Source organism: Python bivittatus, unplaced genomic scaffold, assembly GCF_059951505.1.
Source record: "Python bivittatus isolate LINGU-HERP-01145 unplaced genomic scaffold, Pbiv_v1 ctg000070_np1212, whole genome shotgun sequence".
NCBI classification, from domain to species: Eukaryota; Metazoa; Chordata; class Lepidosauria; order Squamata; family Pythonidae; genus Python; species Python bivittatus.
In genome coordinates, this window is record NW_028277034.1 from 25272520 (window position 1) to 25300205 (window position 27686).

General features: G+C 37.0%; 1 protein-coding gene across 4 annotated transcripts; it reads left to right on the forward strand.

The window, feature by feature from the left end:
* Nucleotides 1-270: 270 nt before the first annotated feature.
* SETD7 (SET domain containing 7, histone lysine methyltransferase) lies at nucleotides 271-27374 on the forward strand. Of its 4 annotated transcripts, none has more exons than XR_015794542.1 (9): nucleotides 271-918; nucleotides 8467-8596; nucleotides 9845-10046; nucleotides 12350-12539; nucleotides 14744-14825; nucleotides 15865-15982; nucleotides 16832-16989; nucleotides 17828-25593; nucleotides 25711-27374. XR_015794542.1 is itself a non-coding variant. In XM_025168034.2 (9 exons), exons 3-9 carry the CDS (start codon nucleotides 8487-8489, stop codon nucleotides 18006-18008), a joined length of 1041 nt encoding a protein of 346 aa, XP_025023802.1. In that variant the 5' UTR covers nucleotides 272-918; nucleotides 6280-7404; nucleotides 8467-8486; the 3' UTR covers nucleotides 18009-25664. The 4 variants fall into 4 exon arrangements, 2 of the variants coding, with proteins under 2 accessions (XP_007430430.1, XP_025023802.1); XR_015794543.1 differs by having other exon boundaries at nucleotides 17828-25581; XM_025168034.2 differs by lacking the exon at nucleotides 25711-27374 and adding an exon at nucleotides 6280-7404 and having other exon boundaries at nucleotides 272-918; nucleotides 17828-25664.
* The last annotated feature ends 312 nt before the right edge of the window (nucleotides 27375-27686 follow it).

The window sequence follows — 27686 nt, forward strand, 5'->3', positions numbered from 1 at the left end:
ATTTATATACAAGTTAACAGCCAGGATACCTGATACAAATGTCATCACCAAAATCCTACCTTCTAACTTGCATACGAACTTGTACATCAGTGATTCACCAGCACTGCTAAATGTCCCTGTAGAAGAGGAGCGGGTTTAGAAGGCGGGGGGGGGGGGGGGGAGAGCAAGAAGTATGTGTGGTCCAGAGGTTATACCTCTAAACCTGACAATTCCCCCGCCACAGACACACATTGGATAAGGCTCATTTATTTATTGCATTGGGAGCTGGGAAGTTACAAAGAGTAAAATGAGTGTATTAAACCTTGCAGACGCTTACGGCACCCGTTCCACCATTTAAATCCCTGAACCCTTTTCCAAAACCTCTGCGCGCGTTCCAACGCTATCTGTGCATGCATTCCAGCCCGAGTTGGAAAGCTTTTTAACCCCGTGGCGTTCGTCGTTCTCCACGTTTGCTCATGGGACTCCTCAAGGCGCACAAGGGCTCGATCGGGGAACTGAGTCGTCCTCGCGCCGGAATAGGCCCGGACAAGCGCGCCGGGAAAGCAACGCTGCCCGGAGGCGTTGGGACTCAAGGGCAGCCACGACATCGGTGGGAAGCTTCCGCTTTCGGGGCTGCGCGAGGAGCTGTCAGTCAGGGAACAGCTCCATCCCAGGGTGATGTCAGCGGATCAGCTGCTCTATAACAAAGCGGGGAGAAGCAGAGCGTGCGAGTGGCCCAGGTCCTTGGGCACGGCGGGCTCTAGGGGGAGACTGCGTGAACCGGGCGGCTCTCCTCGGGCTGGGCGAGGCGGGAGCGTGGCTGGCTCCCCGGCACACCTAGCCAAGCCAAGGCGCTGCAGCCAAGCAAGCGGGCTGCTTTGCGATCGGCGGGCTGAGCCATGGATAGTGACGAGGAGACGCTGGAAGAGACCATCGAGGGTAATTGCGTTGCTTGGGCCTGAGCCAGGGAGGGAGGAGTTATGCGAGTCGCTCGTGGGCGCCGTGCTGGGGAGAGTTCAGAGCCGAGGCGGGGAGAGCCTGAAGTGCTTTTCTGCACCCAGGTTCTGCGCATCTCCACGTTGCGGTTATGGAAGAACAGCTCCTCCTCCGCTGGGAATTGCCGGAGCAAACGTGGGGCCTTTCTTTCCGCCTTGTAGCTTTCCGGGAGGGAGTGGGGTCCCCCTTATCGGGGTGCGCTTAAAAGGGCAAAAAGGCGAACCGGAAGTTTCCCTTCTTCTGTGAAGTCGGTGTTTGGAAGTTGTTTGGGGCGTGTGGCCCAGCCTGGACTGCACGTTGGGGGAAAGTCGCTTGGGGTGAAGAAGCCTGAAATAACCTTGTCCCCTTAAATAAACCCGGGAGGGATCACGGCTTCCGTCTGCAGGGACGATGACGCTCCAAAGCTACAGCGAGCCTTTGGTCCTCCTTGTTCTCTTCCCGGGCAGAAGCGTGGCGTGGATACGGGTGTAGAAGGGTTCCTGTGCGCTTGAAGCGTGCTACGTGGTTAGCCTGAAATCTGCTCGCTGAAAGTTCCACCACAGTCTGGTACTTCCCGCTCCAGATTAATAAATTCTGAAATTGAGAGGCCGTAGGGATCTTCAGTCCTCCGAGCTGAAGCCAAACAGCCATACCGTTTGCTCCTTGTGCCTTAGCTTCTCTCTGCACTGCCCTTACGAGGTTCAGAATAATCGTATTGTCAAAAACGTTCTCAGGGACCATGAAGACTGTGAGTTAATATAATTTGAGACTTTCGTCATTTCATTATTGCTTGAATAATCTGGAGAATTCAGAGATCTGAAAAGTGTAGCTAAAATTGCAGATCTTGACATAACTTGAGTGCTGGGCTGCTTTAATTTCCTGTTTTGTGGTTGTTTAAAGATACTGAAGTCCGTGCCCCGCAAACTTTCTCCAGAACTTTTAATGTGAATGTATATTTCTGATGAAAAATATCAAAATGTGTAGTACTTGGAGATGTTAAAGTGAAGACTTAGTTTTAAAAATATTCCCAAACAGAGGCATAGGTTTTTCACCCCAATCTGAAATATTCATTTGTTACTAGTACTGCTGGAAGTTTCTAGCAAGATTTATAGAATTGGCACATGTCGAATTTGTTCATTCTGGTCTGCAAAATAATAGCTACATTGCAGTCCTGGCACCATATAATTTGGAAACAATAACTGTATTGTCAGTTGAAGGTTCTGCTTTTTCAGTTAATATGAATTATGCTTAATTGCTGATTCAAAGTTTATGACGACTTAAAACTGAATTGTATTTCAAGTAATAGTTCATTAAATATGGAATTCTATTCCCAGTTAAATTAAGGAAGTGTGAGCATAGTTGTGGCCAGGAGCATTTATTTGTTAGTTTTACATCCACACCAGTACTACACAATATTTTTGTTCCTTCAGAATAAAGAAAAGTCAAAACTAACTGAGTAATTCTAAAGTGGGGAGAAGGCTACACTTTAAAATCAGTTGGGCTCATCTGTGTGTAATCTATAAAAGAATGGCACATAAATAGAGAAATAGAGACAAGCTAGAGGAAATGTTTTACTAATACTGTGCAACTGAAAACTTAATCTGAGCTCTGGTTTTCACTATGAATCATTAGGATACATCACTGCTTATCTAATTATTTATGCATTCATTCTGGCTTATATTAGATAAGTCATTATAGTATATGCTAATTGATAATGGGAGTTTATCAGTAGTTTGAATGAGCAGTGTCACCAAAGTAAACAGTCAAACCCATAGGGTACAAATGTCACCAGATCACAAACCCTATTGCTATTGATGTATTACTAATCCCATCAGGCTACTTGCTAGCCCTAAAGTTAATGATTAAGGCCCAAATAATTTTTTTATTTTTGTTGGATTTTTAAAATCAACATCTTAAATGAAGGAAAAAAAGAACTGTTAAAGCCACTGTCTGTTTTTTGCCTTTTCTGAAAGTTAAATTCATACATACATTTTTGCAAAGTTTAACTGGGAACACATACATACATACACATATCCTTCCAATCCTCAGCAAGCAATGAAGAAATAAACATAGTGAGCAAACCCTATTTTCAGCCTTTTTGGAGTAAAATGAAAGCTAATAAAAAATTAAAACACCTGTGTGCAAAATATTTAACTACAGTCTGCAACTGAGCAGAGGCATGCCTTTCCAATGACTGCAGACATGTGCAAAGCACTTTCTCAAGAGGAGGTATGTTGTGTGTCTGGGCATGTCCAGCACAAGTACTCTGGGTGTGTGCAAAGTATGTCTTACAAGAGGAGATTGTTATGTGTCTGGGCATGCACAGAGCATACTCTACAAGACTAAACACCGTCACTTAATAAAGGGGACATTAGGCAGGCAGCCTGGAAGCAGATTTGTTTGATGTAAAATTGACCCTTGAGCCTCCAAAATGAAAAGCTAGGAGAAGAAAGACTCTGCACTCCTGAACTGTAAGGGCTTTTTGAGAATGTGTGGGATGGAGTTATACGGCCTTTTCACTTTAGCTTCTGCAGTACAGCAAATGGTAAGTATAAAGATTAAGAAAAAGAGTACTTCAGGTTAGTTCTGAACCCAATACTATAATTTTATTTTGTATTATTTTTAGAAATTAAGATCTCAAGATCTTAGCATGACATAGATTCTGAAAGTCTATATCACAAACATCTCTTGTTCTCTAATGGGTTGTCTACATGGCCAAGAAAACAAACTTATGGCTGCACTAAAATAGAGCTCATAAAATGCTTTTGTTGTAGACTTTCCAAACCTGAGGCTCTTTGGATCATCATAAATATTTCCAGAAAGCTGGATAAATTACATTTCACGCAGGATACTTTTGTTGAAATGGCAACCTTCATATATTGCATTGAGGAGGACACTAATCCCCTTTTAGTAATTTTAGATATTGGGGCTGAATTGCCTGTTGGTCTGAAAAGTCAAACTTGCTCCCGTCAACTACAATATGTTGGCATTCTCCCATTGAATTTTATAATAAAATATATTTACATACAAAGCAAAATATGTTTTCTTTCTTTTGCTAATCCTGTTTAACAATGTCAGACTATTAAACAGTAAATACAATTTAATCAAAGCAAAGTATCCAAATCAGGCTTCTTGATCTGATGGGTTTTCCAAAGGTGTTAAGAATTTAGGTCTGATGCAGTTAGTTTGTGACATTAACTTGAGGTATAATGGCAGGAGCATATGTGACTGTTGCAGTACAGGTAGTCCTTGACTTATGATCACAATAGGGACCAGAAAATTCATTGTTAAGTGGTGCGATTGTTAAGTGAGGCATCACATGACCACACCTGATTTTACAACATTTTTGCAGCGGTCATTAAGTGAATCACTGTGGTGGTTAAGTGAATCACAAGGTTCCCCATTGATTTTGCTTGTTGGAAGCCAGCTGGGAAGGTTGCAAGTGGCGATCACATGACCCTGGGACACTGCAACTGTTGTAAATTCAGGTTGCCAAGTGCCTAAATTATGATCATGTGACTGTGGGGATGCTACAATGGTTGTAAGTGTGAGAACTGGTTGTAAGTCACTTTTTTCAGCTCCATCGTAACTTCGAGCAGTTGCTAATTGAATGGTCATAAGTCAAGGACTACCTCTATGAGATTTTTTTGTCTTATCTAGCAAATTGTACTATTTCATAGCTAAGAAGACTTTTTTTGAGAATGGACACAACTAAGTGGATATTACTACTTTTTTTGAGAAGTAGCCTTGTTAGAGGCAAAATAATATTTGCGAACTTTCCCTTTTTTCTTTAAAAAATGAAATATCGGGCTCACAATGTCAGGCTATGAATTATCAATTTTCACATAAATATTGATAGAATTTCAGATTCCTTTCAAGCATTCCTGCAGCAATTCTGACCTCTGTTGTGTCACTTTCCTCTTTAGATTGCTTGGGTGATCAAATCTTTGTAGCAGAGTATGATCTCAGTCACCAGTGGGTGGACTGGTGCCTGACTTGGCTCTTTTGAGTGGCCAGGGTGTGCATCTGATTACCTGGATTTGAGAAGGAAGTTTCTGGCTTTGAAAGAGGTGGTAGTGGACCCTCTCTTGAAGAGGCCATCTCTTGATTCAGCAATACTGGACAATTTTCACCAAATTTCCAACCATCCCTTTTAGAGAAAGTTGTTGATATGAACCACACCTGAATGGCCAGTTCTAGTTGGTAGTCATGAGGGAAGAGTGTTAAGTCCATGGTTGTTCCAATGCAGATTACCACAGTGCCTGGTCTTCTCCCCAATCTTATTTAAGGTCTATATGAAACTGTGGGAGAGGTTATCAATTGGTTTGGGGTAAAGTATCATTGGTATGCTAATGATACTGAGCTCTACATCACCACCTTTGGCCAGGCCAGGGATGCTGTGAAGTAGGTGTCAGGGACTGGATGGCGAGAAACAAGTTCTAAACCCTAGTAAGACAGAGCTGTTGTTCATCCATAAACATCTTGGCTTTCCTGAAACATTGGTTCCAGCTGTGACTCTGGATAAGGCCCACCTGGACTTGTGCCTAGGGTGGTCTTTTCCCAACTTCAGCTGATATGCCAGTTATGGCCTTACCTGGACCCAAAAATAATAGTGATTCATGTTCTTATTATAATGATATTGGACTACTGCAACATCTTCTACTTTGAAGATAATGTAGAAGGACTGCTGATACAGAATGCAGGAACCCAGGCTGCTGTGGGTAGATCCCGCCATTGCAAAATAATATTTATTTTATGGTTGATGCACTGATTGGTAGTAGGCATTTGGGCCCAGTTCAGAATGCTGGCTATTACTTATGAAGCCCCACAGGACAAAGCACTAGGTTACCTTAACAACTATCTTGTCCAAAATGATTTTGCCCATCCTGGCCAATAATTGAGAGTGCTCTGCTTAGGATCCTGCCCCTCGTGTAAGATGAGCTGGGCATGGGCCAGAAGATAGGTCTTCTGGGTAGAGGCCCTGATTTTGTGGAATATGGTGGCCCTGGAAGTACACTTAGCTGTCTTGTTCCTGGCATTTAGGAGGCTTCTTAAAACCTTCCTTTTTAAATAGGCCTTTGAGGATGTTGATAAGTGGAAGGAGGGTGGCCATCTTATTTTTTATTATTTTATTATGATTATTGTTTGTACTTTGAGATGGTTCAGCTTACATTCTCTGTATAGTACCCACAGTCATTATTTTGTTAATAAATAAACAACTCCTGAACTAGTGTGTTTGTGTGAGAGTACACATATGCATACATAGATACACTTTTACATAGTACAAATTAACTGGCTACTAATGCAAGTTATGCCTTTTTCTAGGCATTTTAAATCTTTCTCAAATGTGTTTGAGATTAATATCTCAAGACTGGCTGACTAAAGATCATAAATCCCACAAATACCCCTCCAAATCAGGGAAAATCAACTTTATTCTGCATGAAAGGACAAGATAAGTGTATTCTTTTTATCTTATTCCTATATTGTAAGGATATCAGCGTACACAATGATAGACCATATTAAATGGCTCATACATATATTAAAAATGTATTTCAATACATACACTATCAAGCCTAGACAGATTCATTCTCCTCTAGCTTAAGAGAACTGATCAGCTATTTCACTGATTCGCTAATTCACTGATTGAGCATCAGTCTTTATATAGTTAAATGGAATTGTTTATTAGGTTACATATCTTTAATTAGTCACTGCTAAATTAAAAGGTTGGTGCATACATGAAATTCTTGTACTCAAACAACAAAAGCAAAGTACAGTCACATGTCTGGATTTTAACACATTTCCCTGGAATTGGAGGTCTTGGAGGATGGGGACTTCTTGCTTGTCTCGGGGTCACCTTCTCTCGGATGACACTGTTATAAGAAAAATGATGAATTTGAATATCCCATTCACCATATTTTCATATTGCTACAAACATAGAATTCTGTTACTCAAGTAGAAAATATGCTATAATAGAACTGTGTGGGCATTTTGACTTTTAGTATTGTTATTAGAAGAGGTCTAGATCCCTGATTGTTTTGTTCACCTTTACTTCTCTGCAGTTTGTTTCACTTGTACAATCTCTACATTCATTCACACTGAAAGAATTTTCCATTATCTCTAGCCTCCTTTGTTCTGATCAGTCCAAATATTGCCAGTGTTTCTACATTTCTCTTATATCCAATAATATTATGAACATTGAAAGTTTAGCAAAATATGATCTTCCTTTGAATGTGCTCCTCAATTAAAAGGTTGATTCCAAGGCATTGAAGTAAAATTATAAAATCAATAGTCCGTGGTCAAACTCTATAGAGACCCTGTGGAACAAATGTCAACTATAGTTAGCAATGCAGTCTGATACAATTACAAGTCAGCTTTGTCTGAAAACTGACAGTTATGAAATCTGTGTTTTCTTGGGCAGCCGATGCAGTTCTCATTCTTGCAGATAACCAGGTAAGTGGCAGTATCAGCAGTCTGCATTTTTTTAAAGCCAGTTTGTTTATCTGAGTCAAAAATCTGAGGACAAATATTGACTAGTCAAAAAGTTGACTAAACATTTTATTGTCAGGAAATAAAACATTGGAAACAATTTAACTTAAGAATCATTGCAACATCATGAGATACAGTATAGGATACATTTGAATCAAAACACATTTCTTGTACATCTAAAAACTTTGGCTGCTATCGATTGACTTTATACTGTATGTCTAGGTGTGTAGAGAATGGAGCAAAATAAAACGTACAGCTCCATACAAATTTAGTATGCATTAAATTTGCTGCAACATTCCTGCTGTCAGAATGGTGTCACGGATAAATCTGGGATATAATGAAATAAATTGGAGGTGGTAGTGCTGATTCATCTGATTTGGTCATATTGATTTATCTCACTGAGTCTACTTCAGTCTACTTTACTTTTCTACTTCATATATCAAAAATGTGCAGGTTTGTCCATGGGATAGAGTCTTTGGGAACATGCAGATATAAAATAACAATGTTTTAAAATATAACTTTGCTTAATTTCTTTATCACTCATGACCTATTATGGATTATTATGTGTTTGAGTTCTTTTATCTGTTTGGCATAAAGGTCATTTTACATCAATGAATTGGATCAGTAGCACTTGTCTGGCAACTATGTTTCCCTAGTTGATTCATTCTTAGATCTCTGCATGCATACAAGTAAAACTTCCCTAACAAAATGTGATCTCTTCAATACCACCAGTTTTGCAGAATGCTGTTTATTTGGCCCTTATGCTATTCTTTCATTCTCCACTCAGAACATGTTTCAAGCTCTGAAAGAGGAGAGAAATTCATTATTTATTGGTGTCTTTATTAATTTAAGTGGATAAATACTAAATTTCCCTCAAGGAGGAGCGGGGCAGTGCATTAGAGGAATTTGAGTTAGTTTGGGTGGCTGGAGAAAATCAGAGTCCACTGCCGTTTCATGTAAGAAGAACATGCTGCTTGTGTTAGTCCCACTGGTTTTCAAAATAGTTTTTTTATTATTATTTTTTAGGAACACTTGATGATGATGATATGCCCCATGGGTTTTGTATAGTCACATATTCTTCCACAGACAGATTTGAAGGGAACTTTGTGCATGGAGAAAAGAATGGTCATGGAAAGTTCTTCTTCTTTGATGGAAGGTAGACATTACTGTGTCCATGGTTTCTTTCACTGGATTCAGAATTCATATTTAGCCATAGTGTATTTAGCCACAGTTTATTTGATATAGCAAAATTAGTGGGTATACATAACATACTAAACTAGTAGCCATGATTTACAAGCCACAGTGATTGGGATCGTTCAACATGCTAAACTATAAATTAAAAAAATCAACAGTATGGTTTAGTATGTTATATGAACTAGGCTGGCTATTTATTTGCTGGTTTTACTGGTTTTTTAAAATACAATAAAGTAAAATGACAAGTTACAAGCTCCATTGGCCTTATACCCTTATTTACCATTCTTTTAAAGATTAATGTTTTTATAGAATAGTAGGATAATTTATAATGATGGGACAATCATTGATGCAGTAAAGTAACAAATTATTTGTACTGTAGAACATATGATTGCATTCTTTGCAAAAAAGAAGGCACTGCATTCTTTGACTACTGTTCTATATATTGCTATATGGAACAAAATTAATTATTAAGTTCTTAGCAAAAGTGGGCAAGTTATAAATAGTAGACATGTTCTTAGTCTTCTCTAAGTTTTCTAGTTCATGAACTTTGCTATGAAGTCATTTCAATGCCTTGATAGTATATTTATGATTTGAAGCCACAAATGTTATAATCACTTTAAGCTCATTGACCCAAAGTGCTGAAACTGATAAGTGGAACTAGGACTCAGTTACCCTTTTGCCACATCTTTGCAATAGCTGTCCCATTCCTTTAATAGAAAAGAGCAATAGTAGATCATAAGGTTGGAACATATAAGAAATATTACAAAATATAGCCCATCACACAGAGTTATCAGAAAAACAAGACAGATTTTTAAAAACACTCTTTAGATAAACTAAAATGGTGATTTATTAATAAAAAACAAATCAGTCACAGTAAAATCTCGGACATGAATAGCCTGTCAGATAGGACATGTTTTCAATTTATACTGAAAGAAAGCCGAAGAAGAAAGAAGAAACCTCTGCAGGACTCCTATTGCAGAACCATGGTGCAAGCACTAAGTAGTCCATTCTTCCTGAGTTCACTCAGTTTGTTGCCCACCTGAAGTGAAACAGCAAGGTCTTTGAAACAGGTGCTAGAACATATGTTTGGAAGGAGCCCATATTTACTGTATATACTCAGATCCTAAACAAATTAGGAAGGCTTAAGATTTTTTTCTGTAAATTAGGTAAAATAACAGTCATTTTTGCACTATTCTTTTTTCTTTGCCAGCACGCTAGAAGGCTTTTATGTTGATGATGGTCTGCAAGGCCAGGGAATATACACCTATGAGGATGGAGGGGCACTTCATGGCACTTACATTGATGGTGAACTGAATGGGCCAGCCCAAGAATATGATGCTGACGGGCGATTGATATTCAAAGGGCAATACAAAGATAATATTCGGCATGGATTTTGTTGGATTTACTATCCGGTAAGTTGGATTACTTTCTCAGATATTTCAATATGTAATGCTAATTGTTATACTGTGGAGTCTGCAGGGGGTCAAGGGAGGGCATCACATCAACACAGTGCAGGTTCTACCTCTTTTGTACATATGTGTGACAAAATGCATTACAAAAGGGGCAGAACTTGACACACAACACAATGCTGCTTTCATTATTTTGTAACTTCTTCACAGCTAAATGGAGATACTGTAGCTTGTTACAATTTGGATGCAAATTATTCATTTATAGTATTTTATTTGTTTATTTTATTTTGTTTATTTTATTTTATTACAGTTGTGTATTGCCAAATCTAGAGTGACTCATGGAAGTTTACAACAAGAATAATATGCATAACATAAAGTATACAAGTATAATACAAGTATACAACTAAAACAAGAAAAAGTATCAAAGAATAAAATAAGAAAAATAAAGATCAGTACAGTTGATCATAGCAATACCAAGTTCAAATGCCCAGCAGAAATGTTCCATCTTAAGAGCCTAATAGAGTGACTTCAGAGATATGTTGCAAGCAACACAACATAGACAGTGTTTCCTGCTATGTATCAATTTTGCGTGTGTAAACAAAATGCACAGACTATCTTGTATGGCTTGGATAGGGGTTTTAATAAATACTTTTGAGATAATCTTTACCAACTTTGATTTAGAATAATTATAGCAGAATTGCTCTTGGGTTCATAAATGAATAGCTCTATTCAGGATTTTTCAAGCTAGTGACACGTTGCCTTGATAAATACTGAACTGGTTCTGTAGTGACTGTCCTTCCTGTATACATCCCTCCATTGGTAACAAAATGTTCTCAGTTATGAAACTTGAAGAACAAAGCATGCGACTAGATTCCTGTATTTTTTCCGGTCTTCCCTCAAAACAGGTTTCAAGGCATGTTAAGCTATGGAAGAAGACTGAATAATACCCTTTGCACTCAGTTCTGAATAGTCCTTAGGAAAGTAAGAAAAAAATAAATCTTGCTTTGCAGCCATAACTAGGGATGCAAAGAATCATATTAGTGAAGTATTTTAGATGCAACATTCCTCACCATGACACCCTATATATGCACTGGGACTATAGTTCCTAGATTTATTTGTTAACATGGAAGTAGCATTTGCATCACATCTGAAGATTACCTAATTGGAAAAAGCTGAAGGAACATTTGGCAAAATTAATGAACTCAAATACAGCATAATCCTTTCTCAAAGTGATGCTAGCTGAGAAGCACCGTATGAAGCATGTAACACTTCTGCCCACAGAAAGAACTTTCTGTCATCTGAAAGTTGACAGAACTATATTTTAATCATTGTTTTATTTAAACATTTTAAAATTACGAGTTGTCCTGGGAAAACTCTCTTTTGAAAACCAAATGAACCCACCAGCTGAACTGTTCTGTTGGTTAAGATATACTGAGCTGAAAATAAGATAGGGAAAAACTGGGAGAAGGGAGAAGCTGAGTTCCATTGCATCCAAATGAGAATAATGCCAATATAGGCTAGTCATAGAGTTAGATCTGTTCTAACTGACAACAAATGAAATCCAATGAGAGCAAAATATAGTCCTTTGCATCCTGATCCACCCTTTCAGTCATAATCAGCCTGAAGTTTGGATATAGCAGAGTTTCAAAACTCAGTGTTGGCTTCTGTCGAATCAGTTAGGACTGAGCTGTTAGGTTTGGAAGCTGAACACAATAAAAATTGATTATTTTTTATCTTTTATGCATGTAATGATCTTGTAAATGGAACCTGTCACTCAAATACTTTTCAATTAGAGCTAGACTGTTTGAGAATCCCTTATGATAGGGCTTTCTTTTTCCATAGATATCCTCTTAACAGGGTCAGCATTTTATATTAATAGGACTGAAATGGTGAGTGGGGAGATGCAAAAAACAAATTGAGGTAGCAGGAAATGAAAGAATAAAGTTCTGACTGACACCTGTTAAGCCAAAATATCCAGATCAGGGTTTTTCACACTTTGTTTCATGGAACTCTAAGGTTCCATGAGAGATTAAGGACAATTTTTTTTAAAAGAAAAAAGTTCACTCAAACAAAGTCAATTGTCTATCCCTAGAGCTCTGCCTCTTGATCAGAGTACTGGGAATTTAATTTAATTTTTTAACAGTGACCATGGGTTGAAAAAATTTCAAAACCCTTGATCTCAATATTGAGATTAAGATGTTGGTTAATAATAATCATTATTAAATTAAAAGACAAGAGAGCACACAATATTTTCCCTTAAAATATATCTACAATTTTTGGAAACACTGTTATTGCTTCTTTTTCAGGATGGTGGGTATCTGGTTGGAGACGTTAATGAAGAAGGAGAGATGACTGGAGAGAAATTAGCCTATGTATACCCTGATGGGAAGGTGGCATATTATGGGCACTTCATAGATGGTGAAATGATAGAAGCAAAATTGGCTAATGTTATACGGGCAGAGGAAGAAAAGCTACAATTTGATATACTGCCAGGCAGTAAGTTTGATGTACAGTGTTACATCTCACAATATGTAAATGTCTGTGTCCTCTTAAAGATTTGACTACTTTATTAAAGTATTGCATTTATATGCTGCCTTTAGGGCAAAATTCTTCCAGTAGCTAGTTTTTTAGTGTTTTACTAAGTAATGTAGTGATGTGAACCTATATTTTACATTAGTAATTAGGTTGGGTTCCTGTGTTTTGTTTGTGGATCCCCATTTACAAAAGCCAAATATAGAAAGGAAAGAAGGGACTCTCAGAACCATATATAAGCTAGTGTTCATTAGTGTTTCTTTTTCCAGGCAAGCTAATTATTGTAATCTTCACAAGGACAGTTTACAAAATAAATACAAATGTTAGAGTCCATACTTTCATTTACAGACCAAGAAATACAGCAGTATTTCTCAACCCTTCTTGAATTTTGGTTACTCTTCTAAACTTCGTCTGTTTTCTGTGATCTACCAAACGCTCTGTTAACCTCCTATCTTACAGCCTGTTGAGCCCTTTCTTAGAATGTTGCTTTTGAATTCCAGGTTATAAATTCCCTTACTCCAGTTCTGTGTATCTACTGCATAGTAACTGGAAGGAACTGAGAAAAGAATAACAGAAAAGAAAAGAAAAAAAATCCTGTGCTTTTGGGGGGCAGGTAGACATTGCTACTAGCAAGGATTACTTCAAGTCAGTTCATGCCTTATCTAAAGCTACAGTGGTACCTCGGGATACGAACTTAATCCGTTCCGTGACTCTGGGCGTATCCCGAGTTGGTCGTAACCCGAAGGAAATTTCCCCATAGGGTTCAATGTAAATCCGGTTAATCCGTTCCGCCCTCTGAATTTGGTCGCACCCCGAGGCAAATTTCCCCATAGGGTTCAATGTAAATCCGGTTAATCCGTTCCGCCCTCCGCCCGAATTTGGTCGCAACCCGAGGCAATTTCCCATAAGGTTCAATGTAATTACCGTTAATCCGTTCTGGCGTCCACGGACCACACGGAAAGCGGCTGGGCGCGGCGTGGTGCGGCGCGAAAATGGCCGGGTGCAGCGCGGCACGGCGTGAAAACAGCCCGGCGCGGCGCGAAAACGGCCCGGCGCAGCGCGGCACAGCGCGAAAACGGCCGCGGACCACGCGGCAGGGCCGGAAAAACAGCCGCGGACCACGTGGCACGGGCGGAAAAATGGCCGCGGACCACGTGGCACGGGCAGAAAATGGCCGCGGACCACGTGGCACGGGCGGAAAATGGCTCGTACCCCGAGGCGGAGTTCGCAAACCGAGGTAAAATTTTGGGGCCAGAGCTGGTCGTAACCCGAAAAATTCGCAAGCAGAGGCGTTCGTATCCCGAGGTATCACTGTATTTGTGTTCTTTCAAGGAGCACAGTTAATACAAACAGGCTAAAAAAACACGAAGAAATGTAATTTGTTAAAAAAAAAATTAGATGTGATATGGTGGCTGCTGCTAACTTTAACAAATTTATTTTTAAAATATTAACAAAATTTAGATTATAATTTATGCTTTGAAAGGAGGATATACTGTAACTCTGTAAGGTGATGGCATTCTCAAACAAATCCATGTTTAGAATTTGGTTACCAGGGAAAATACTTCTTAATAGATTCTAGACTTCTAATATTCTTTGCTGTCTGACATGTAATTTTTACGTTTTTAAGAGGCATGCCAAAATACTTCTGTTTAAGAGTAAAGCACACAAAAATGGACAATATGTTGTGTTACACATTAATGTTATTTAAAAATTAAAGGGATAAATTGTTATTTCTTTGGTATGAAGTTCCATATTACCTTTCTTTGATGAATTACCCAAGGAAGACTTGAAAAAATATTAGCATTTTGGGGGCTTCCAGTGTTAAGTCCCATCAACTTCAGTGGTACATAGATACTGATTTAAAAAATAATTTAATTATAGAAGGAAAGAAGATATGCATTTGTGACATTTTAAAAAGAGGTCCATTTGAATAGCATATATATGCAAATAGACTTCTTTTCAGAATTAATTTACAGTATGTCAAGAAGCATTATTTTTAACCTGGGTGAAACTAAACTGTAGGACTACTTAGGGTTGGGAAGAAAATGTATATACAAAATGCTGTATTGATCCTAAAACAGTGGTATTTTTTAAAATATTAAGTTTTCTTAACACACACTGGATGCATTGTTATGCTATACATTATTTTCTGTATTGATTTATTATAGGCCCAGTTTACAGTTTTGATAAATCTACTTCATCCTGCATTTCTACAAATCCACTTCTTCCTGACCCTTATGAATCAGAGAGGTAGAATACTTTATAATATAACAGAAAGACAAAGCTATAATATTCTGTTGAAATGCATGCAAAGAATATTTGGTTGGATTACACACGTTAGTACACAATTCAGCAACCATTTACTTCATTGCCACCCCCAAATATTAATCCTTTATGAGAACATAGAGACTGCCACAATTGACATCAGTCTGGCCATGTGGTTCCCCAACTGGGCACTGAGCCACCCAAGGCTGCCACAGTGAACTCACAAGAGTGTTGTGGGATCATGAACTATTAGCTTGAACTAGTTTTGCCCAGGAGCACCATGATAAGAATTACCAAGACACTCAGGGTGCTGTGAACTGAGAAACTGTGGGAACCTCTGGTCTAGCCTGTTTCCGCATGAGCTGGTTGCTTCCAGTCTGTTACTGGTTTGAGTATATTCTGGGGGGGGGGGGGGAATGTCAGGGGAGATCAAAGAAGTCAAAATGGGAGTTATGGCCACACAATCAAAGCACTGCTGCTTTTTACATATGTGCAACACATATTAAAAATGGGTGGAACTTTGATCACACTGTCATAATTGTCATCTTGACTTTTTTTGAGCAACCCTGCAGATTTCTCTGACATTATAGCATAGTTTAATACCGTTATACTCAGAAATATGTGCTGGGTATTAAATAGGACTAATTCCAAGGCAGGTTCCAAAGGATTGCAATGATGGTTAACTTAAAAAACCTTTTTTAAATAAATTGTATATTTGTATCCATTTTTAATTATCCACAGATCTCAAGAACTTAGGATAATATGGAATGTGTAATTTTAGTCTTTTTAAAACTAAAGTCTTTTAGTCTTTTTAGTCTTTAAAATTGAAGTGATTACTAGCCTTTTCCTTTAAAAGTTTTTTAGCTATTTGTTTCTTTTGACATATTCCAAAATTAACACTAAGCAATCTGAGCTTTGCTTCTAGATTCTCATGTGTGCTCTAATAAGATCTGTCCTAGAAACCTTAGTGTGCATGTATGAAGTTGTAAATAAGATACTATTTTTATTCATTGCTTTAATTTAGGGTGTATGTAGATGCATCTCTTATTTCCAATGCTGGAGAAGGTTTATTTACTAAAATAGCTGCTGAAGCTGGCACAGTTTTATCATTTTACAATGGCATACGAATTACACATCAAGAGGTAAAGTACAAAGAAACCTTTTCATTGCTGCTTCTGAAACAACTTCCACATTGCTTATTAATATTACTATACTATTTGCATGGCCACAGTGTTTCGTGATATAGAAGGATGGGGTGTACATTCATGCCCTTTATATTAATAGCTTTTGTGCTAATTACATCTGCTATTTCAGATGTATAAAGATCTCCTAGCAGCCCTACTGCATTTATTCTTGGCAATTTTAAATGCCATATCCTTCTTGGTTTTGTGATGTAATTTCATTAAATGCTAAGAATAAATCTATATTTTCTCTAGTGACAAAATGTGTCACTAGTCTGCTTTTTTTTTTTTTTTTTGAGAGCTAGTTTGGTGTAGTACTTAAGGCACCAAGCTAGAAACCAGGAGACTGTGAGTTCTAGCCCCACCTTAGGCATGAAATCTGGCTGGGTGACTTTGAGCCAGTCACTCTCTCTCAGCCCTAGGGAACAGGCAATGGCAAACCACTTCTGAAAAACCTTGCCAAGAAAACTGCAGGGATTAGTCCAGGCAGTCGTCAGTAGTCAACACCGAATTGAAGGCACACACACACATACTGTACACACACACACACACAAAGTCTGCTTTTGCATAAAATTAATGAAGGAGAAATATGAAAGATTTGTGACCAAAGTTGCAGGAACAAAAATGTCCATGAACAGTTATATTGGAGTGAAATGCCCTTTCTTCTCTTAGCTCTGACTTGATGTGGCACATTTGCTAAATAGTTTGTGTATCAGTTTCTTTCTAACAATATGTAACACAAAAAATACATGTTAGTTTTCATTTGATAAAAATAAATATTTGTCATAGCAGTACTGTTTTGAATGCCAGGTGGACAGCAGGGACTGGGCTTTGAATGGAAATACGATCTCCCTTGATGATGAAACAGTCATAGATGTACCAGAACCCTACAGCCGTGTAACCAAATACTGCGCCTCTTTGGGGCACAAGGCAAACCACTCATTCACCCCAAATTCTGTTTATGACTCGTAAGTATTTAGTTTCTATTTGTTGCTTGAACTGTCAGGATTATACACAGTAATGCACTGATCTGTGTGATTGTGTGTGTGTCCACACACTCTGAGGACACAGCACTAAATCAAAGACATGAAAAATTGCCTTGGTTAAAAATAGAACTAAGGAAAACATTTCTAGAAAAAGGTGACAGCTTGATAGAATAGCCATGTTTAAATGAAACACAAGCATTAACCCAAACGCTGGCCCACTACATGTAACTTCATTGGTTCTACATATTAGTTTTTGTATGGTTGATATCTGAAGGAATATTATGGGTAGCCTAGCATTGCAAATGTGTTGTTATATAGCATGACACAGCAAGAGATCTGTGCTAGACTCAAACAAGTACTGGACTGGGTCCCAGAGAATTGAGTTACTTATGTCTAGGGGAGTTTTTGCAACGTGCAGCTCTTGAATCAAAGTTGCCACTGGAATGGAGTAGACTTTTAAAACCAGGTTGTAATTAGCTACGGGAATCCTCTTAAATGAAACCCAAAAATCTACTGGGTTTCAGAAATAACAAAAATGGCTGGCTGGGGAATTCTGGGCGTTGAGGTCCACCCATCTTAAAGTTGCTGAGGTTAAGGAACCCTAATTTAGTGCATTATTTATAGTTTTTAAAAATGAATGTTTTTATATATTTATTGGTTTTTTAATTAAGTGTATGCTGCCCAGAGTCCCTTTTTTGTGAAATGGGCAGCTATACAAATTTGACAAATAAATAAATAAATTATTGATTCATGTGCAGAAATGAATAGTTTGCATTTTTCTTTTTGTTTTCCTGAAGCTGTATGCTTATTTATTTTCTAGGTTTGTTCACCCTCGCTTTGGACTGATTAAATGTATTCGCACAATTCGAGCAGTGGAGAAGGATGAAGAACTAACAGTGGCTTATGGATATGATCATGGGACCACTGGACAAAATGGACCAGAAGCACCCGAATGGTATTTGGCAGAACTAAAAGCTTTCCAAGCTTCCCTGAAAAAATGAAATACAAGCAGTTTCTCTGTTCAGAAAATTGAATCTATGCACTATCTTTGATACTGGAATCGGAACAGCCAGTGGTTGATCATGCTGTTGTTCTTCAACACTTTACCCTCCATTAGAAAGAGTGGGAGTCTTTTTTACTTTTGTTCATTGCAAACTAATATGTTTAGCCACTACCTTCAAATAATCTTTACATTTTAGCTAATATTGCAAAATGATTTATTTAATATGCTGCACAAGGTAATATGATTTTTGAGGGGGGCAACTACTCTGTATCAGCAGCTGTCAAAATATAGAAGGAGAACTTTTTTAAAACCAAGGTTTTATCTCCACTGTAGTTTCACTGATACTGCGCAACTACATTTTGTATTTGCCATATTGTGATGATAATAGAATTGTGCTAGCTTTAGTATTCTAGAAAAGCAGTATAATTTTTATTCTTAAAACTTTTCAGAATACTGCTTTCGGGCGTTTTCTGTTTTGGTGCGCAAGAGACCTCTCCTTACATTATCATCTTCTTAGATAAAGACAGCACAAAAGTTTAAACTGCAGTGTTTTTTATGGCTCTGAGGATAAAAACAACGTGCCTGGAAGACCAGAGCTGCTGTAACTTTAATCGTGGCAATCACATTGAGTGACTTCTAGTTGGGCATACATGTGTTTGCTATTGGTTGCTTTGGTTTTTTACACAAAGGCTGGAGAGCATAATAGCAGTTTGTATAGAACAAATGGATCAAGGAAGGATGTACCGAGAAATTCCTCGTTTGCTAAATTTCTCTTTCTACCTTTTCCTGCCTTTCATTGGAGACTTGCAGGATTCTGGGAGCTGCCAATATTTATCAAAGGCAAATTTCTGAGTCAGGATAATTACCGGAGGAATCCGACATTGCAACCTTTTTTTTTTTTAATTTGCAGAGTAATTCAGAGGGTTAAAAGGAAAACTCAGAATTTCTACTGTGAAGCAAAATATATTTATGATTGTCAAACAGATTTATGGGAATTATGAAAGGACATTTTACTAATCCTGACTAATGTTTTACTAATCCTGACTAAAACAATATCATTACAAAAAAGTAAACTTTCAGGGGTCTGGTAGCCAGTTGCTGGCATTTTTTAAATAGATTTTAAAATATGTGCAAGACATATTTGCAGAATATTTGCTCTATAATGATTGTAATAGTAGAAATGTGTATTTGCAGTGGGCTTATTTATATAAAAATAAACACCATTGAACTCAGTGGGACCTTCTTCAAATGCAGAGGATTGCATTGCTAGTTTCTTATGTAGAAAAAGGACGCTGCATAGGATCGTTATTAGCAGGCTGATGATTAGAAGAGAATTTTCTTCAAGTTTTGGATTGGCTTTTCAATATAATAAAATGTATAGATGAGAAATCAGCAATGCTTTGACTCTGATACAGGGATGTCCACGGGGAGCCCATGTGTCAAAAAAGTCAAGACGTTGGCTGCAACCAAGTGACTGAAGCTGTCCCTCCTTTTGATATGTGTTTTGATGCACATAAAAAAGGAGCAGTGCTTCAGTTATGTAGTTGTGGCCACCATTTTGACTTTTCTAACCTCCCTGATGCCACTGCTCTGAAATGACATAATACTCCTTATCCACAAGCATTTAATTACACTTATTACTGTAGGGTCATGATACCAATACCTATTGATCTATTCTTTAGGTATTCATCTGTTGAAATTACTTAGTAGCCAATAATATGCTTTCTGGAATTGCCTATTTTCAGTTTTATGAAGTATTTAAATAAATATCTGACATGATAAATAATAATAATAATAATAATAATAATAATAATAATAATAATAATAATATCTTGCTGTTTTTTTCTGTTCCAATAGTGGATAAATATATCAATATTTTTGGGTAAAAACTTCAACAGATTCTGGATTCTCCATGCTGATTGGCTATTCATTTTCTCTGGCATCAGTTATCATTTTTTGTTCTGCTGCCTTTCAGAGACTGGCAGTTTTTTTTATAATGAACAGTATTATTAATACTTATCTTTTTAATAAAGAAGTTTCTTATTAGAAGTTGCAGCATTTATTGAGACTGAAATATACCAACATCTATTTTGTCCCCATGCAGTGACATTCTAATATATTTAAAAAAACTGTGCATAAGATAGTTAAGACATCTTGGAAACATCTGCTGATACTCATAGTAGCAATGAAAACAGTAGGAAACATTGCAGTTCTCTTACCGGCTTCTGCACTTGCTGTTTTTAAGAAGTAGGAAGTTTACTGATAGCTAAACTAAATCTGTTTGCTGAAGATGGAACCAGTGCTGTTCTGTATGAAATATTATTTTTCTGCTTTTTGAGAGACTTTTAGATATGTGATAACTGCAGTAAGTCTTTCCCTCTGCTGCTACCAGTTTGAATCTTTTGCCTAATACAATATTATTGTCAATGTAGGACAGCTGTTTATCTTTGGATATGTAGTTTTCCTTTTCTTTCAACAAAATGTTGAGATTTACTAATGTCTAGCAAAATGTAGGCTAGAAACCGGGAGTCCGGGAGTTCTAGTCCAGCCTTGATACACAAACAGATGTTTTCCTAATAATTTATACTACTAGTATTGGTGCAGTGGTTAAGATACCAGGCTACAAACCAGGTGACCATGGGTTCTAGTCCTGCCTTATGCACAAAACCAGCTGGGTGACCCTGGGCCACTCACTTCCTCTCAGCCCTAGGAAGCAGGCAGTGGCAAACCGCTTCCGAAATCTTGCTATGAAAACTGCAGGGACTTATCCAAGCAGTCGCCAGGAGCCAAAAACTGACTCGAAGACACCAAACAAACAAGCCAAATGTCCAAAAGGGACAGAAGTGGGTTATTTAATATTTGCCTTTTAAATGTAAAAGAATAAGACAAAACACTTAAGTGCAACTTTATCCTGATACATTGTTTTGCAGCAATAGGATCTTTTCCTAAATAGGATGTGAAGATTTTGCATTGCTGATCTTTCTATGATTGCTATTACAATCTGTGTAGTCTAGTATTCTCCAACAATGGCTGGTTAGAAGCCTCTAAAAGCTAACAAAAAACAGTGAAAGTAAGGCCATTTACTCAAAATCTCCAAGGCTTCTAAACCCAATTGTTTCATTTATCTGCAGTTGCTATACCTGTTGATACATCAACTTTCTATGGCAAAGTCTTCTTAAGACTGGTTACAATCAAGGGGAGAAAGTGACCAAGGAGTGTGGCAGGGAAACAAACAACTATCACTAAAGTATGAAGAGAAGTCTATATGAGCAATTATGTATTTTGTGGAAAGGAAGCTTCTCTTTACATTCAACCAAAATTTGCTGTAGAAAAGCTTTAGAGATTCAAGGATTGATTAGATTTGTCGATATAGACTCCAAAACTACGTTTCCTATATTAAGTAATTTCTGACTTTCAGAAATAGCGTATTTGAAAAATGTGAAGATTTTTTTTTATTTTCAACAATTCTTACAGAGTGACAACTGCTGTCATGACTGAACTGGTGAAAATTAATGTAAAAAAGCAAAGCTGGCAGTTAATAGAAGTGCTTTGACAAACAAATCAGTGGATATGTAAATAAATTACAGTATAAAATAATCTTCCGCTTCTACAGATTTTTGACTGTTAATTGAGCAGTAATTGAGTATGCACTTTTAAAAAGGTCAATGTAGACCTTGCTTTGAGTAAATTATATGTACAGCAGCTACCTCCACTTTCTGGAACGTCAGTGGCAATTAACAGAGTCTTTGGTATTTTCTGAACTCAGTTGTAACTGGCAATACTACAGCACTGCTCCAAGTAATTTCTGGAAATTACTTTGATGGGAGATCAGTGATAAACATCCATTTATAACAGTGAAGATGACAAAATGAAGAAACACATATCATAATGTCATGACACAGACTCAGCTGTTTTGTACTTGCATTTTAACATCATGTGCATATATGTTAAGGAGTGGAGTTTATATTGCACCAGTGCAACACATGTTTAGTCAACTCCCCAGCCCCCTGCAGACTTCTCTGAAACTAGATGTATATTTTTAGGAGACAAAATAGAACATCTGAATAGTTGGTTTAATACAGAATATTGAGGAAGGAATGCCACAAGAGCAATATATATATATATATATATATATATATATATATATATATATATATAAAATCTATTTCCACCTCCATCTCAAATCTTATGGCTCATATTTTAATCTGTGCTTAAATATAGTTACAGTTATTCCCCTGGTTAAAAAAAAAATGTTTAGTAGCCTTTTTCTTGACACTTTATACTACCAGTTTCTACATATGCAGTAACCTAGATTTAAATCCTTATGTGACTGCAGTATGTAGGTTCTAGCTTTGTTACTAACAATAAAACAGGAATTTATTCATGCTAATTTAAAGTCTGTAGAATAGATTAGCTTCAAAATTGTTACGTAAATTACATAAATTCTTTTTGCAGTAACATTGCTCTTTTTTAAACTGAAAATTAAAATATGCATAGTATAAAGACTAATTAGGGACTACAGTATTACATATTTAAAGTAGTGAAATAAGCAAGTCATAACTTCATCAACAGAAGGGTGTTTTATATGTTTTAATCTATGTATATCTAGTTGTATAGCAATTATTTTTATGGAAAAATGAAGATATAAAATATATTTAAATTAAAAAAAAATTTAATTTTCAAAGGCAGTGGTATAGCTCAAAACAAGTAGATGGAATGTTTTAAACTACAGAGATTAAATAATGTCATCAACAGGGAAAGAATCAGACAGGTGAGAGAGATGATCTGTTTTTGGCATTTTGTTACTGAATATATTTTACATGTATGGCCATGTCATACTTCTATGTGCCAGTTCCCAATAGTTAATCATTGGTTATATGAGTTGTACAATGGTAATTGGTAAAGGCGAAATACATTATAAGACCATCAGGATTTGCATACTCAGGTCACCACAGACTTCACATATAGACTCATTTTTGAAAATATATAATTATTAATATGGCAGACATATAAAAATCCTAGCTTTTCTTTTTTGAAGTTTTTCATATCATATAAGGGTTTTTGACATAAGTTAATTCATTTGTGAACATTAAAGTTACTTTTAAAATGAATATCTTATGATTTGGTAATATATACCTATTGATACAATTATCTGAAATTATGAGAATTTTTACAGAACCCATAAAATTTCTTTCAGCTACTCTGGCAACTCTAGTAAGAAACAAATATGTAGACTGCTATAGGGGTGAGAGTGTGAAATGTTATCATATCGTGGGATAATTGAGAGGGAAGTACAGTGGTACCTCTACTTACGAACTTAATCCGTTCCGTGACTCTGAGCGCAAGTCGAGTTGGTCGCAAGTCAAAGTAAATTTTCCCATAAGGTTGAATGTAATTACTGTTAATCCGTTCTGTCGTCCGCAGACCACGCGTCAGGGGCAGAAAAATGGCCGCTGACCACGCGGCAGGGCGGAAAAAATGGCCGCGGACCACGTGTCAGGGGCGTAAAAACGGCCGCAGACCATGTGGAACGGGCAGAAAATGGCCGCGGACCACATGGAATGGGTGGAAAAATGGCCGCAGACCACGTGGAACAGGCGGAAAATGGCCCCGGACCATGTGGAACAGGCGGAAAATGGCCGCGGACCACATGGCACGGGTAGAAAAATGGCCGCAGACCACGTGGAATGGGCGGAAAATGGCTCGTAAGTCAAGGTGAATTCGTAAGTAGAGGTAAATTTTTGGGGCCGGAGCTGATCGTATCTCGAAAATTTCGTAAGTAGGGCCATTCCTAAGTAGAGGTACCACTGTAGTCGTTATTCAATCAACTTGCAATTCAAATATGACTTTTATTGCTTTTACTAATCAGTTGAGAAATCAGAGTGAGAATTCACACCTAAAAATGTATGCGAGATAGTAGTAATTGGCATGACTGTTTTTTCCAAATATTTTTCATCATTTTAAACCTGTAGAGTGGTGGATTATGGTGCTGGATTAGGGCTGGGTAGACCCAGCTTTCCAAACACTCTTGCCATGGAAGCCTGTCTGGGTTCTCAGTCCAGTGTGCTCCAGAGGGTGGCTGTGGCCATAACATGAATGGACAACCACCTTGAGTTCCTGAAGGAAAGTCTGGATAGAAACATAAACACATTTTAAAGAAAGAATAACAGTTTATATGCCACTAACTATCCTCATCAAATCATATGACTTTTGTTAGCTTCCTTTTAATGTAGCTGGCTGATGTAGAGTGTCTAATCTTGTTTGTCGAATGTGAGAAAACATAGGCAAGCAATTATTGAAAATTGACATAATGAGATATATAACTTGGTACTCCTTAATTAAGCCATCTGTAAATATATAGTATTTCTTTGGAAAACTGCACATGTTAACTTGGACCTGAGTGTTATATATCAGGTTTTGACTAATTTTTTCCATTGAAGAGCTAAATTTAGAATTTATTATTAAGGAATCTGTCCTTTATATGCTTATCAGAAGGCACGTTTTACTGGCATAATTTTTACAAAATTGCATACGATTAAACCCTATACAGTTCTGTGTTTGCCTCCTTTCAGATATTCTGAATGTTTGCATGTCTTTATCACTGAATGTAATGTAATCCTAGCTTTAGTGAGTTCTATTGATACATAAAGGGAGTTTGAGTGAAAAAATAACACCAGAGTTTGGTGCTTGTTTCAGTTACTAATAAACAAATTTCCCAGGGTAAAAGAAGCGCACACATGCACACACATACACAAACACACACACACATTTAATCAGTTCATTTAAGGGTACGTTGGGCCAGTTGTATATTTTATTAAACAATTGGACTGATTTGAATCAACCCTGCACAATGTAAATCTCTTAATGAAGTTCTTACCTATCATGCAGTTTCTAGACCTATGTTATGCTCTATTTAAAATAAATTTCTGAAGATCTCTGTAATCTGAAAAAGGTTTCTAAAGATTCATAGAGATAGTCTTTAAATGATTTTGGGAAAATATATGGCTGCTTTGAAAAGTTGTACACAGATGCTATGTATGACTTCAAAGCACCTTTTTAGAGTCAAATCTGCATAACTCTAATATTTAACTATACTATTCAAAACAAGGATTTCAAGTATTCTACAGAGATTAACTATTTCAAGCTACTTGGGATTTAGCTGTAAATGATCTTTGTCACGTTTAAATTGTAACTGCTATGGTAATAATTTCAAGATAGAAGTAACAATAATGCACAAGATTTACAAAATCAGGCTATGAGGCAGAACACCAAATCATTTCTTCTTGCAAGAGACATTAATAAAAAAATGATTTTCAAAATGGATTCTTACAATATAAAGTAATACTGTTATATCAGTATTCTATTTGTTCATAATGGGTCTACATATATTGTAGATAACCTTTAGAATAAATAAGAGTCGGGATGACTAAAGCTCAAGAAGGAATAAATGTGAACTTTGACAAGATTCTGTGCATTCACAAAGTGCAATAAATGTTTCAGATTTCTATGTCAAGAGAATAATTATGGACATTATAAATGGACATTAATAATATCACTGTCATATCCACAGAGTTTAGTCCATTGTTTCTCAACCTTGGCAGCTTGAAGATGTGTGGACTTCAACTCCCAGAATTCCTCAGCCAGCCATGCTGGCTGGGGAATTCTGGGAGTTGAAGTCCACACATCTTCAAGTTGCCAAGGTTGAGAAACACTGATTTAGTCTGTAGTAATGCCTTCTTTATTGTTCTAAAAGGTTGTTTCATATCCTAAAAGCAACTTTTATAGTATATACTGATGAAGCCAGGCAATTAACCCAGAAAGTGTATGCCCAACATTTGCCACCTGTAGACTGTTTTAAGTGCAACACAAAACAACTATTATTTGGGATTATTGACAAATACAGTTTCTCTCCATGAATTGAGTAGTATTTGAGAACCGATTCATGAGAACTGATATGATCACCACCTTCATGAATGATATCACATTGACATCTGTGTGTCATGCTTATGCTGTGTGCTTGCAAGAGAGTGCAATCGAATCCAATCCTGACAAGCAATCACAATTACTGTACACTGTGAACCACTGAAACTACAAAGGATGGTAGTGAAATGGATCTGTCATTTTTACAAGACTTTGTACATGATCACAGCTTTTGGAATGCATTATAATACTTTCACCTTTTTAATGTAGATATTTGCTATTGTACCTTGCATTCTAATTCAGATTTCAACATGTTCATTATATTCTAATTCGCATAGCTCTTGCAGAGATTTATAGGGATTCAAATTATTTAGTGCATAATCCTCTATCTACTGCCCCACTGAGTTCAACGGAAGTTATTTGCGGTTGAATCTTCCCAAACCTATAGCCATTCTCATTTGTTTGAAATACAAATCTCAGCCTGAATGACTGCTTGTGATGCTAACTGGAAACCCTAGGTATTTAGCATCAAAAATTGGGAAGGCATCAGGTGGTGAATCTGGTGTATTGTAAGTTTATTTATGTGAGAATTCATCTGTTGTAGTGAAGGTACTGTGTCTTCCTTCAGTTTTATTCAAATTTGTTTTAAGATGGGCGTACCACTTTTTAATTTCAAACTACAAAATTACACCCAGAACATTTGCATGTACAATATAGAAATATTTAGCTATCATCTAGAAACAAGCTGCTACTTTTATATAACTGTCACATATTTATGTGCAGTTTTTAGAGGGACTCCATATTTTAACTGAATATTTAATAAAATGGGCAAATCGTCATGTTTCATATCAATTAAAAATCTGACTAGGTTTATCTTTTGAAATTTGTATTATCTCCACTGTTTCTCCCTCTTTTTGAATTTCCTGTGAAACTTCCATATTGTAACTTATGTAAGCTTCTTGCAGAAATCTTCTTCCTTGAGTTAGAAAAAAATCCCCATAGCCTAATGGAGTAACTCATTTTGCTCCTCAGAAGAAACTGTATTTTGTGGTGCACTAGGTCTGTGTATTTACAAACCAACAATATGTTAAATATTACTCAGTGATCTAAAACAACTACTTTACTAGGATGATGAGCCTTATTGACATCCATGGGTGTTACTTATGATTTCTAAAACTCTGGATAAAGTTTACATGAAAAATAATTGCACTTTGTTTATAGTTTGTTTTACTATATACCGAACACATTGAACACATAGCGGAAGAAGTAGAAAAATGTTTCTGAGGGAAAAATTTGCTTTATCCTGCATTATGAAAATAAAGCATTACATGAATTAATTGCCTTGACACAATTTTTGTTCCATTTCTTAAATTGCCTTTGATAGTAAACATTAAATTAATAACTCGGTTTACATCTAACCAAAATTAGACACTGATGGAAAGCAAAAAAGGCCCTTGATGGTGAAAAACAGAGTTTTCAATCTCCAGTTCATTTCAATGTGTGTCTAATTGTATTATTTTGTAATAGCTTTGCAGCTTTCTGCCCTTTAAAAATCCTTGTAAATTAACTGTGTGTCACTGATTTTGAGCAAAATAAGGCTAGAAGACTTACACAGAACCTTAAATTTCTGGACCAAGTTACCAGCATTGCATCATGCAGAACTAATTATATAAGAAAATATGAGCACCACATTTCTGCAGCTTTGGTTTCATTTCCTTAGGAAGGAAATCATGGAGTGTTTACTGGTGATGGATAA